This window comes from Piliocolobus tephrosceles, chromosome 1, assembly GCF_002776525.5.
Source record: "Piliocolobus tephrosceles isolate RC106 chromosome 1, ASM277652v3, whole genome shotgun sequence".
NCBI classification, from domain to species: Eukaryota; Metazoa; Chordata; class Mammalia; order Primates; family Cercopithecidae; genus Piliocolobus; species Piliocolobus tephrosceles.
In genome coordinates, this window is record NC_045434.1 from 159,624,569 (window position 1) to 159,638,346 (window position 13,778).

General features: G+C 36.6%; 1 protein-coding gene across 2 annotated transcripts in view; it reads left to right on the top strand.

The window, feature by feature from the left end:
* The window catches only part of DOCK7 (dedicator of cytokinesis 7), a 243,640-nt gene that overhangs the window by 159,273 nt on the left and 70,589 nt on the right, over positions 1 to 13,778 (top strand). For both annotated transcript variants that reach the window (XM_026454153.1, XM_026454154.1), the window contains exons 29-30: positions 4,072 to 4,241; positions 5,233 to 5,387. In XM_026454153.1, coding sequence (XP_026309938.1) covers positions 4,072 to 4,241; positions 5,233 to 5,387 — 325 coding nt within the window. The remainder of the gene's footprint in view (positions 1 to 4,071; positions 4,242 to 5,232; positions 5,388 to 13,778) is intronic.

Sequence of the window (13,778 nt, forward strand, 5' to 3'; positions counted from 1 at the left end):
CGCCCGCCACCTCGCCCGGCTAGTTTTTTTGTATTTTTAGTAGAGACGGGGTTTCACCGTGTTAGCCAGGATGGTCTCGATCTCCTGACCTCGTGATCCGCCCGTCTCGGCCTCCCAAAGTGCTGGGATTACAGGCTTGAGCCACCGCGCCCGGCAACATACTAGCTTTTTAAAATAACTGGTATAGCTCACTCATTTGAATCTATATTTTCAGTATGTTTACTTGGTATATGAAGGTGTTTTGGGTTACAATAAATAGAAAATTCTTCCTCCAGCTGGCTTTATTAAAGGAAGGAAATTTACTATTTCAAAATTGGAAGAAAGATAGGATTTTTATTATTTATTATTTATTATTTTTGGTTTTAAGGAGCAGAAAGTTTAATAGGCAAGAAAGAGGAAAGAAAGAAGAAAACAGCTCCCTGGTATAGAGCTGGAGGGGGCTCCGAACGGATCAACCCCCAGTAAGATAGGTTTTTATCACAGTAATATCATCAGTTCAGTGATACCATCATGATTCCAGTTCTTTACATTTCTTTTCTGCTGGAAGTGTCAACTTTATCCTAAGGCTGGAGCGTCTCATGACTGCAAGATAGTCTTGCATATAGTTGCCATATATAGGTTCTTAAGGCCCTGTATATCTGGCTCTTGTCTTATCCTGCCACTCTCTTCCTCCTCACATACCAAAATCTGGCCATGCTGGCCTACTTTCTGTTCTCTAATGCGCCAAGCTCATTCCCACCTTCAGCCTTTGCACATGGATTTTTCTCCTCTTGAAGCAATGTTGAACAGCCCTCAGATGTTCACATAGTCATTTCTTGCTTGTGGTTCTTCAGGCATCTGTTCAAACAGCATCTTCTCAGTGAGATTTTCATTGATCACCCAACCTAAATTACAGCCATGTTGACCAGGCACGGAGGCTCATGCCTGTAATCCCAATACTTTGTGAGGATGAGGCAGGAGGATTGCTTGAGTCCAGGAGCTCAGGACCAGCCTGTGCAACATAGTGAGACCCTGTCTGTACCAATAATTTTTTTTTAATTAGCCAGACATGGTGGTGCATGCCTATATAGTCCCAGCTACTCAGGAGGCTGAGGAGGGAGGATCACTTAAGTCCAGGAAGTCAAGGCGGCAGTGATCACACCACTGTATTCCAGCCTGGGTGACAGAGTGAGACCCTGTCTCAAGAAAATTAAATAAATAAATAGGCCAGGCATGATGGCTCATACCTATAATCCCAGCACTTTGGGAGGCTGAGGTGGGTGGATCACTTGAGGTCAGGAGTTTGAGACCAGCCTGGCCAAAATGGTAAAACCCCATCTCTACTGAAAATACAAAAATTACCTGGGCGTGGTGGTGCATCCCTCTAATCCCAGCTACTCGGGAGGCTGAGGCATGAGAATCACTTGAACCTGGGAGGCAGAGATTACGGTGAGCCAACATCATGCCACAGCCTAGGCAACAGAGCAAGGCTTTGTCTCATAAATAAGTAACAGCCGTGTTGCCCTTGTCGCAGTCATTCTTAACCATATAATCCTGTTTTAGTTTCTACAATGCACTTATCTGAAATTTGCTTGTTTATTATCTGTCCTCTCACAGTAGAATGTGAGCATGTGACAGCATAAGAACAGGCACCTTGTCTTTCTTGTTCAGTGCTGTATTCCCAGTGTCTTAGTATTGTGTCTGGAACAAAGTGGGCACTTGGTAATGTATGTTAATTTGATGAATGAATGATTAACTGTAAGAAACTCACATCTCACCTTTAAATTTTACTGTATTGGGAGGTATATAGATTATATGCAGCATTGTCGTAGAAAGATCCTTGAGAGGAATGTTTGTCTTTTAATCCACATGCTTGCTATATTCAAGAATAATTCCTTAAGTGGCAATAATATGTTCTATAATTAACCAAAGATTTGCTCTTTAGAAACTTTCATTATAATTAGAAAGTTAAGACTGCAAAACAGTACACTATGATTAAATGTTGGTTTTGTAGTACATGGTTCTTTAGAAGATGAAACGATTTATATTCCTTTATTGTAGCATTTATAAAGAATTGAAAAATTCTTTGAATTATTGAAGAATTATTGTTTTTGTGTCTGTGTTTCTCTCTTGCTAAAGTGAGCTCCTTAAAAATGGGGAATGTCTTATCTTCAACATCTAGAATAGGATATTACAGATCTTGTATTAATATATATTTAATAACTGAATAGGATTAAGCAGTGTAACATATGAAAAGGCTTTATGAAGACGAGTGGATAGAGTTTAGATAGATTGAAGTATGAGTATGGTAGCTGCTTAGAGATAAGGAACACCTTTGGCAATCATTAGTGCTTATACAGGAAGTCAAAGAGGAGAACGTGAAAAGCAACTGACCAGAATCTAAGCCTTGGGAATAATGATGGGGAGTCTGGGGAAGGTGGGAACTACTGGAGAAAATCCTGAGAAGATGACAGAGTGTCAAGCGGAGCTGGATAATGAGATCTGAGATAGATTCGCTAGATGTGGTTCTTAACAATGTTTAAACGTATACTTTCCACCCACTGGCCCTCCCTATACCCACTAGTCAATAAAAGGGAAACATAGGCCATGGGGCTTGGCAGGAGGCCACCCAGTGGGAGAAGGAGGAGCCAGGGGAGGTGTCTTATTTGACTCTCTTTTGGGAACGCAGCATGTTTTGTGGCTGTACTTCTTGCGGCAGTTACAGCACAGGGGTGCAGGTGAGCATAACCCTTGAGGCAGATCATCTTGTCACAGTTGTGTGTCTGAGTGAGCTGGTGCAGGCAAGGCCCAGTGGTGCCACCTTGCAGGCAGAGCACCACGTGCAGGCAGACTCTTTCTGGATGTTGTAGTCTGAGTGTGTGGCCATCTCTTAGCTGTTTGCTTTCATGTGTTTAAAGCCTCTATAAAAGTATACTTTATGAATAAAGAGCTGGAAGAAAGAATAAAGAATCTCCATCTAGATTTCACATACAGCTTTGTAAAATGGCAGATACAATCAAGGGCTTTGGAGGAAGACTACCTGTTTTCTAGTCTCAACTTTTTAAAGTGATGATGTATTTTCAAGATAGGAAAGACACATTTGAAGAAAGAAGGGAAGAGCATAATGAAGGGAGACATTGAAGCTATTGAAAAAAGGTGGGGTTCATTGAACATATGGAGAAATTATTTTCTGTGAGAAGGTACACTTTTTCTGAGACAAAAAGGAAAGATGATTTGTGAGCTATAAAGATGGAATTGTGTTAAAAGACCTGGCCAGAGCAAATTCAGAATGGCTCTTCTTTCCTAAGTTGGAAGTAAGGTCTTCAGTTGTGATTGATAGTAAGAGGCTTAAGGAGAGAGAGTGAGATCTGAAACTGCTGGTGGATGCAACATTAAGGGCCAGTTGAAGTTGGAGTAGATAAATTTTAAATTAGAATGGTTTGCATAGTTAAAGTGCCATCAGCTTAAGGAGAGACAAAAATGTTTAAGTGAAAGTGACCCTTGTTAGTGTATTAGCCCATTTGAAACTGAGGGGGATTGGGAGTCTAAAAAAGTTGTAAGGGCCCAAATGAGGTATATTAGTAAAGAAGTGCAGTTTAAATAGAGATGTCAAAGGCAACCCCAGCCTGTGGGCTACATAATCCATTAGGTAGGGGATTTTTCTTTCAGAAAAAGAGAATAATTTATTTTTGGTAAATGTGAAAAGATCTGATTTGATGAAATAACATTTACAGCATTTTAAAATTTACCTTGTTTAGCTTCAAAATGTAACTGTAAGTAGTCTTAGTTTCTTTATATTCAAATATACTAATAAGGAGTTAATATAAAAATATTCAGATTTAATTCTAAGTGAATTTATATAGCATTTCCTTTTCTTCAATTCTTATTTTACACATTTTTTACATTTTTATACATTTAATTTATTTTAAAATGAGAAATGTTTTGTAGGAATGGAATGCATGCAAATATATGACAAAGGTAAGAAATTGAACAAAATTTTTTCAATACCATGACTTACTGTTTGTTTTAAAAATGTTAGCTAATCTCTGTGGCCTTACTGCTTTTTTTCTTTGTCGTCATCTTTTTAAATAGACTGTTTGGATTGCATAAGAAAGTCATCAATATGGTACACAATTTACTCTCCAGTCATGACTCAGACCCGCGGTACTCTGACCCTCAGATAAAGGCTCGAGTGGCCATGTTGTATCTACCTCTGATTGGTATTATCATGGAAACTGTACCTCAGCTGTATGATTTTACAGGTACCTGGTATAATTAAGACAGATTTTAAAGGCAAAGCTCAATGTTTAAAAGTGTTAGAAAATATCTCAAGGATGAAGATCTTATTTTAGGAAAGTAAGAATTGTGCACTGATAAAAGTAAACTATAAATATTTAAGTATATTGCCAAAAAAAAAAAAAACCTTTGACCATGTGAGAGAATTCTGTATAAGATTGCTTTAAATAGTTCTTATGATGAATTTTAAAACAATGATTTTATAACAATTCTATACCTACATTTTAGGGAATGTTTGTGTAAATAAACATGCACTGTACATCTGAAAAAATACAAGAAAACTTGACAGATGTTTACCACCGTCAGTTTTGACTTTATTCATATATATAAAATTGAAATGAATATTCACTTGAATATCAGGAATTTTGTTTATTGCTAACACCAGGTTAATAAGTTGAGTGGTATTATTTCTTCAAAACTAGAACCTACAAAGTTTTATTGCTCTTGCTTTGCATATTTAGAATTTACTTAAACATAGAATTTAGTTTGCAACAATATTTTCGTTAGGGCAAATGAGGGAATTTAAACTAGCAATTAGCCCAAAAGCTTCCAGTTTAGTAAAACAGAAACGTTTCCTGAGTATCTAATGTGTATTAAGAACTTCAACGGGTGCTGGTGTTACAAAGATAACCAACTATTTGCCTTTAAAAGACTGATAGTTGAGCAGTCTTTCTAGTATTTTGATCACTAACATGAATTTCCTTACCTGAAGGCAGAAATGTTTATATTCTTATATCTTCTTTGACTAGCAAGTTAATGTTCTCTATAAACTATAAATTATTACCATAGCAATGAGTTACTGTTAAAGATATTTAAAATATTATCTAAAAGAAGTAAATCTAGTAACTATTACATGTTAACAGGTTATTCTTTTAAAGAATAGTGGAGAATAGGAAAAGGAATTAGTTCAACTAAAGAGTTTTATTTATTTATTTGTTTTGGACTATTTTTCTTTAGAAACTCACAATCAACGAGGAAGACCAATTTGTATAGCCACTGATGATTATGAAAGTGAGAGTGGAAGTATGATAAGCCAGACCGTTGCCATGGCAATCGCAGGGACATCGGTCCCTCAACTAACAAGGCCTGGCAGTTTCCTCCTCACGTCAACGGTAAAAACAATCCTCCTACAGAATTTTTTTTGCTAGAAAGACAAATATTTGGATATGCCCTTAAGTATATGAGATTATTGTATCAACTGATGCAGAAGTACTCAGTTTTATTTATGAAAACATTAAAGTTCCCAGAATATTAACTGTCTTCTACCAAACAGTTTTAAAAATGATTACCTCAGGCTTTGTAGGAGAAAGCCCTGTATTCTGTCATTCAGAATTGGAAAATTGCCTCATTATAGATAGTTCATTTCTTTATTTTTTAAACCCGTTTTATTCTTTATCAGCCCTAAGAAAGATTCTCAGTCACTTGAGGATTTTTTTTAATCTATGAGGATTTATACTTTTTTATGTTTGGAAAACACTTGTTATTTACTATGCCCCTGAATTTTCCCCCTCTTAAAGGCAGAAGGATTGGGGCAGGAAGGAACCAAATTGCCAGTAGAGCAATATCAAGTTCTAGGAGTTTTAAATGATTTTTTTCCAGAAAAATGCAGTAATATTTAAGGAAACTGCCCTACTTGACAAATTTATAGCTTTATTAAGATATTACTTACATATAAAAAAATTCACCTATTGTAAGTGTATACCTTAATGGTTTTTAGTATATTTACAGAGTTGTGCAGCTATCACCACAAGCTAATTTTAGAACTTTTCCAACACCCTGAAAAGATTCCTTATACCTGTTAGCAGTCACTCCTACCCAAGCACTAGAGAGTGACTAACCTACTTCTATCTGTATAGAGTTTCCTATTCTGGACATTTTATATAAATGGAATTATTTACTGTATGATCTTTTGTGTTTAGATTCTTTCACTAAGCATAAGTTTTTGAGGTTCATCTGTGTTGTGTATGTATCAATACTTCCTTCCTTTTTTATTGCCAAATTGTAGTGATACACTAAAGTTTGTTTATCCATTTGTCAGTTGATGAACAGCTGGGTCATTTCCACTTTGGGGCTGTTAGGAATAATGCTGCCATGAACATTTATGTACAAGTCTTTGTGTCCACATATGTTTTCATCTCTCTTAGGTAGATACTTAAGAGTGGATTTGCTGGATCATATGGTACCTCATGTTTAACATTTTTAGAGACTTCTAAACTCTTTTTTTTTTAATGTGCCTATATTATTTTTCATTCTCATCAGCAATGAATAAGAATTTCTGTTCTCCAAATCCTCATCCACACTTGTTATTATCTGTCTTTTTGATTAGGACACCTTTAGTGATTGTAAATTGGAACTTCACTAGTTTTGATATGCATTTCCCTAACAACCTACACATGTTGAACATCTTTTTGTGTGCTTCTTGGCACATTGTTTTGTGTACCTCCTTTGGAGAAAAGTCTATTCAAATCTTTTGTCATTGGCCAGGCGCAGTGGCCCACACCTGTAATCCCAGAAATTTAGAAGGCTGAGGTGGGAGGATTGCTTGAGCTCAGGAGTTTGAGACCAGCCTAGGGAACATGACAAAACTCTGTTTCTATCCAAAACCACAAAAAATAGCTGGGCATGGTGGCGTGTGCCTACTGTAGTCCCAGCTACCTGGGAGGCTAAGGTGGGAGGATCATTTGAGCCTGGGAGGTGGAGGTTGCAGTGAGCCAAGATTACACCATTGCTCTCCAGCCTGCACAACACAGCAAGACCCTGTCTCAAAAGAAAAAAAAAAGTTTGCTATTTTAAGATAATGTTATTCATCTTCTTGTTATTGAACTGAAAGAGTTCTTTATATATTCTGGATTTGTAAAATAATCAGCTATCTGATTTACAAATACTTTCTCCCTTCCTATGGATTATCTTTTTACTTTCTTGATGGTGTCATTTGAAGTGTGAAAGTTTTTAATGAATTCCAGTGTATCAAATTTTTTTTATTAATTGCACTTTTGGTGACCTTCTACCTATAAAATAATACAGTAAAGTACATGTACAAAATGTAATAATAAAATAAACAGCAACGTATCCACTCCTCATTTTAAGAAAGCAGACATCACAGCCTGGTAATCTTCAAAGCTACCAATGACCTTCCTCAATTTGATCTCTCCCTCCCCTGAGACTGACCATTGTTCTCAATTTTGTAAACCTTTTTATTTTTTTTTAACTTTTGTGAAGTATACTACATATGACAAAGTACATAAAACATAAATGAATGAGGTTTTAAAACATTAGAAAATAAACAGCTTTGTAATTACCACTCAGGACAAAAACAAGAACGTTGACTGCCTTCCAGAAGTTCTTAGCATGCCCTTTCTCAACCACAGCAACCCACCAAACTACTCACTGTCCTGATTAATGATATAATTGCATAATTTTGTTTATAGAGTTTTACCATCTAGATCAGGTGTGGTGGCTCACTCCTGTAATCCCAGCACTTTGGGAGGCCAAGATGGGCAGATCACTTGAAGTCAGGAGTTCGAGACCAGCCTAGCTAACATGGTAAAACCGATCTCTACTAAAAAATGCAAAAATACTAGCCAGACATGCTGGCAGGTGCCTGTAATCCCAGCTACTCAGGAGGCTGAGGCAGGAGAATCGCTTGAACCTGGGAAGTGGAGTTTACAGTAAGTCGAGGTCGTGCCACTGTACTCCAACCTGGGCAACAAAGCAAGACTCTGTCTCAAAAAAATGGATAGAGAGAGAGAGTTTTACCATCGAAGTTTACATTCTAAGATACTATAGTTTGTATATATAGAGAGAGAGTTTGTTTGGTTTTGGTTTTGTTTTTTGGGACGGAGCCTTGCACTGTAGCCCAGGTAGGCTGGAGTGCAGTGGCATGATCTTGGGTCACTACAACCTCTGTCTCCTAGATTCAAGCGATTCTCTTGTCTCGACCTCCCGAGTAGCTGGGATTACAGGTGACCGCCACCACACCTAGCTAATTTTTGTATTTTTAGTAGAGATGAGGTTTCACCATGTTGGCCAGGCTGGTCTCAAACTCCTGATCTCAGGTGATCCACCTGCCTCGGCCTCCCAAAGTGCTGGGATTATAGGCGTGAGCCACCATGCCCAGCCAAAATACTGTAGTTTAGTTTTATATTATGTTTTTAGTATTCATTAATGTTACAAAATGTAGCTGTAATTCACTGATTTTCATTTCAGTATGATATTCCATTGTCTAACTATAAATCAGTTTATTTGCCCATTCTGCTGATAGATGTATGAATGGTTTCTGATCCTTGGTTATTTGCAAACAGCAATTTTGCAGACTTTTAAAAATATATATCCTGCATGCATATATATATATTTTATTTAGGGTATTTTCTAGAAGTGGAATTTGTTGGGTGATAGACTGTGGGTATCTTAATCTATAGCAGGTAATAGCCAACTATTTTCCAGAGGGCGTACCTTAATTTATACTTAACACCTACAATATGAGAGTTCTCATTCCTTCGCATATTCATCAATACTTAGAGAATTGTCAGATTTTTAAATTTTTGCCAATCTGGTCATTTATAGTTGAATCTCATTTTAGCTTTTATTTCCCCAAAGACTAATGTGGTGTGCACTTTTCCATATGTATGATTGACCATTTGGATTCTCTCTTTTGAAGTGTCTAGAGTGCTTGTTTTCCATTTGGTTGTTTGCTTTTGTTTAATGATTTTTAGGACTTTTGTGTGTTCTAGATCAAGTCCATTGTCAGTTATAAGTGATTCAAATATTTCTTCTCTGTGGCTTGCTGTTTTATACATTTAATGGTGAATTTGGTGGTTAGAATGCCTACTTTTATTTTATTTTATTTTATTATTTATTTATTTGTTTGTTTATGTATTTATTTATTTTGGAGATGGAGTCTTGCTCTGTCACCCAGGTTGGAGTGCAGTGGCATGATCTTAGCTCACAGCAACCTCTGCCTCCTGGGTTTGAGCGATTCTCCTGCCTACAGGCATCCGCCACCATGCCCAGCTAATTTTTTTGTGTTTTTAGTAGAGACAGGGTTTCAGCGTTTTAGCCAGGATGGTCTCGATCTCCTGACCTCACGATCCACCCACCTCGGCCTCCTGAAGTGCTGGGATTATAGGCTGAGCCACCCGCCCGGCCTAGAATGCCTAATTTTAAAATACTTAAATGTATCAGTCTTGCAGCTAATATTTTCTGTATCTTATTTAAGGAATTTTCTTCTATTTCAGAATTTTGAAGGTATTCTGTGTTACATTCTAAATTTTTTTTTTTGTTCTTCCTTTTACATTGAATCTTAAAATCTACCTGAAATAGATTTTTTAATATACAGTATAATTTGGGAGTCCAGATTCATTTATTTATTTATTTATATTGCATATTATACCAGATTATTTCAGCACCATTTATTAAAAGAATATTTTCCCTACGTCTCTGTAGTACTGCCTCTATATGGTCTACTATGTAGAGAAAGTAATACATTTTAAAATTTTTTCTTGGCTACTTTTTGGCCCTCTGTATATCTACATAAATTTGAAAATCAGCTCGTAAAGTTCCACTAAAATAAATAAACAAAAACCAATGAACCTGTTGGAATTTTAGTTAAGATTGTATTGAATTATAATTACACTATTGAATCTTCTAATTTTTTAACAGAAATCCCCCCATCGTTTAGGCGGCCTTTAGTGTCTTTTAGTACATAAACTTTTTTAGTTTCTACCAAGGAGGACTAGCATATCTTTTGTAGATTTATTATTCGTGCTTGATATTTTTTAATGTTCTTATAAATGATGTCTTTTTCAAAAATTCTGTTTTCTGTCGTTTGCTTTGTATGGAAATGGAATCAATTTTTGTACAGAAACAGAATACTCATTATTAAAAAAATAATGATTTTTGTACAGTGATTTTTATTTCCACAAGAATTGATAAAGTGAGAAACTGATAACACATTTATAGATTCTTTTTTCTACACACAATCATATAATTTGTGAATAATAACAATGTGATTTCTTCCTGTCGATTTTTTAAAATATATATAATTTATTGTACTGACTGGTACCTCCAGTACACTGTTGAATAGAAGTGGTGATGTTTGTATCTTTAAAGGTAAAACGTTCAGCATTTCATTCTTAAACATATGTTCTGCGTGTTTTGGGTTTTTTTAAAGATACTTTCCTTTATTGTGGAAGTTTCTTTCTGTTACTAGTTTACTAAGCATTTTTTTTTTTAGTTATGAATAGTTGAATTGTTATCGAATGCCTTTTCCGCATTCAATGAGATAGCTGTATTGTTTTGCTTTTTGGTCTTTTAGTGTTGTTTATTTAAATTGATTTTCTAGTGTTAAACCAACATTATAATCCTGAATTAAACTCAGCTTCTTCATAATTGTGTACTAATGGATTTTGTTTGCTAATATTTTGTTAGGATTTGTATATGCATGGTGATAAGATTGCCTATAATTTTTCTTTCTTATATTCTTTTCAGGTTTTAGAATCAAGGTTAGGTTAGCCAATTAAAATGCGGTAGGGAGTTTTCTCTTTTATTCTCTTCTCTGCAAGTACGTAAGATTAGAGTTATTTCTTCCTGGAATATTTGGAAAACTTATGAAGCCATCTGTGCTTGAAGTGTTTTCTTTTTTAGGTTTTAAAATTACAGCTATAATTCATTATCTATGAGAGTGTTGAAATTTTCTGTTTCTTCTTACATTGATTATTTATTTATTTTATTTATTTATTTGTTTATTTGTTTGTTTATTTATTTATATTGAGATGGAGTCTCACTCTATCACCCAGGCTGGAGTGCAGTGGCATGATCTCGGCCCACTGCAACCTCTGCCTCCTGGATTCAAGCCATTCTCCTGCCTTGGTCTCCTGAGTAGCTGGAATTAACAGGCGTCTGCCACTACGCCCGACTAATTTTTGTATTTTTAGTGGAGACAGGCTTTCACTGTGTTGGCCAGACTGGTCTTGAACTCCTGACCTCAGGTGATCCCCCACCTTGGTCTCCAAAAGTGCTGGAATTACAGGTGCGAACCACTACGTCTGGTCTTCTTAACACTGCTTTTTGTAAATTTTATCCTAGTAGAAATGTATTCAAATTTCTTGACTTACAAAGTTATTCAAAAGACCTTGTATAATTTTTTAAATGTCTGTATCATCTGTAGTAGATGTAAACTTTTTTTCTATGGCTAGATTTTTGTACCTTTTCTTATCTTTATCAGTCTTACCAGACAGTTGAAATATATTGTTATTCTTTATAAAGAACCAGTATTGGGGCACTGTTGACTCTCACTTTTTAATGTTTATTATTTATTATCTTCTGCTTTATTTGGGTTTACATTCATGTTCTTTTTCTAACTTATTGAGATAGATGCTTAACTCACTAATTTTCATCCTTTCTTTTTTGATATGTATTTTCAGCCTATGCATTTTTCTTCTATTGTTTAGTTAAATGCTGTTTATATGTAACATTTTTTCCTTTTTGTTTATTATATTTTAAGTTCTGGGATGCACGTGCAGAATGTGCAGGTTTGTTACATAGTTATACACATGCCGTGGTGGTTTGCTGCACCCATCAACCCGTCAATTACATTAGGCATTTCTCCTAATGCTGTCACTCCCCTATCCCCCTACTCCCCGATAGGCCCCATTGTGTGATGTTCCCCTCCCTCTGTTCATGTGTTCTCATTGTTTGACTCCCATTTATGAGTGAGAACATGCGGTATTTGGTCTTCTGTTCCTGTGTTAGTTTGCTGAGAATGATGGTTTCCAGCTTCATCCATGTCACTGCAAAGGACATGAACTCATCCTTTTTATGGCTGCATAGTATTCCATGGTGTATATGTGCCACATTTTATTTATCCAGTCTATCATTGATGGGCATTTGGGTTGTTTCCAAGTGTTTGCTATTGTGAATAGTGCCGCAGTAAACATACAGGTGCATGTGTCTTTATAGTAGAATGATTTATAATCGTTTGTATATATACCCAGTAATGGGAATGCTGGGTCAAATGTTATTTCTGGTTCTAGATCCTTGAGGAATCAGCACACTGTCTTCCACAATGGTTGAACTAATTTACACTCCCAAAAACAGTGTAAAAGCATTCCTATTCCTATTTTTCCACATCCTCTCCAGCATCTGTTGTTTCCTGACTTTTTAATGATCGCAATTCTAACTGGTGTGAGATGGTATCTCATTGTGGTTTTGATTTGCATTTCTCTAATGAACAGTGATGATGAGCTTTTTTTCAAATGTTTGTTGGCCTCATAAATGTCTTCTTTTGAGAAGTGTCATTTCATATCCTTTGCCCACTTTTTGATGGCGTTGTTTGTTTTTTTCTTGTAAATTTGTTTAAGTTCTTTGTAGATTCTGGATATTAGCCCTTTGTAAGTTGGATAGATTGCAAAATTTTTCTCCCATTCTGTAGGTTTCCTCTTTACTCTGATGATAGTTTCTTTTGCTGTGCAGAAGCTCTTTAGTTTAATTAGATCCCTTTTGTCAATTTTGGCTTTTGTTGCCATTGCTTTAATCATGAAGTGTTTGGCCGGGCGTGGTGGCTCAAGCCTGTAATCCCAGCACTTTGGGAGGCCGAGACGGGCGGATCACAAGGTCAGGAGATCGAGACCATCCTGGCTAACACTGTGAAACCCCGTCTCTACTAAAAAATACAAAAAACTAGCCGGGCGAGGTGGCGGGCGCCTGTAGTCCCAGCTACTCGGGAGGCTGAGGCAGGAGAATGGCATAAACCCAGGAGGCGGAGCTTACAGTGAGCTAAGATCCGGCCACTGCACTCCAGCCCGGGCGACAGAGCAAGACTCCGTCTCAAAAAAAAAGAAAAAAAAATCATGAAGTGTTTGCCCATTCCTGTGTCCTGAATGGTATTGCCTAGGTTTTCTTCTAGGGTTTTTATGGTTTTAGGTCTTACGTTTAAGTCTTTAATGCATCTTGATTTAATTTTTGTATAAGGTGTAAGGAAGGGGTCCAGTTTCAGTTTTCTGCATATGGCTAGCCAGTTCTGAACACCATTTATTAAATAGGGAATCCTTTCCCCATTGCTTGTTTTTGTCAGGTTTGTCAAAGATCAGATTGTTGTAGATGTGTGGTATCATTTCTGAGGCCTCTGTTCTGTTCCATTGGTCTGTATATCTGTTTTGGTACCAGTACATGATGTTTTGATTACTGTAGCCTTGTAGTATAGTTTGAAGTCTGCCGAGACCAGCTCAGTCGGGGAGACCCTAACCCAGTGGCGCTAGAGGAATTAAAGACACACACAGAGAAATATAGAGGTGTGAAGTGGGAAATCAGGGGTCTCACAGCCTTTAGAGCTGAGAGCCCTAAACAGAGATTTGCCCACATATTTATTCACAGCAAACCATTTATTAGCATTGTTTCTATAGATACTAAATCAACTAAAAGTATCTCCTATGGGAAACAAAGGGATGGGACGAATTAAAAGAATGTAGTGGGCTAGTTAACTGCAGCAAGAACACGCCCTTAAGACA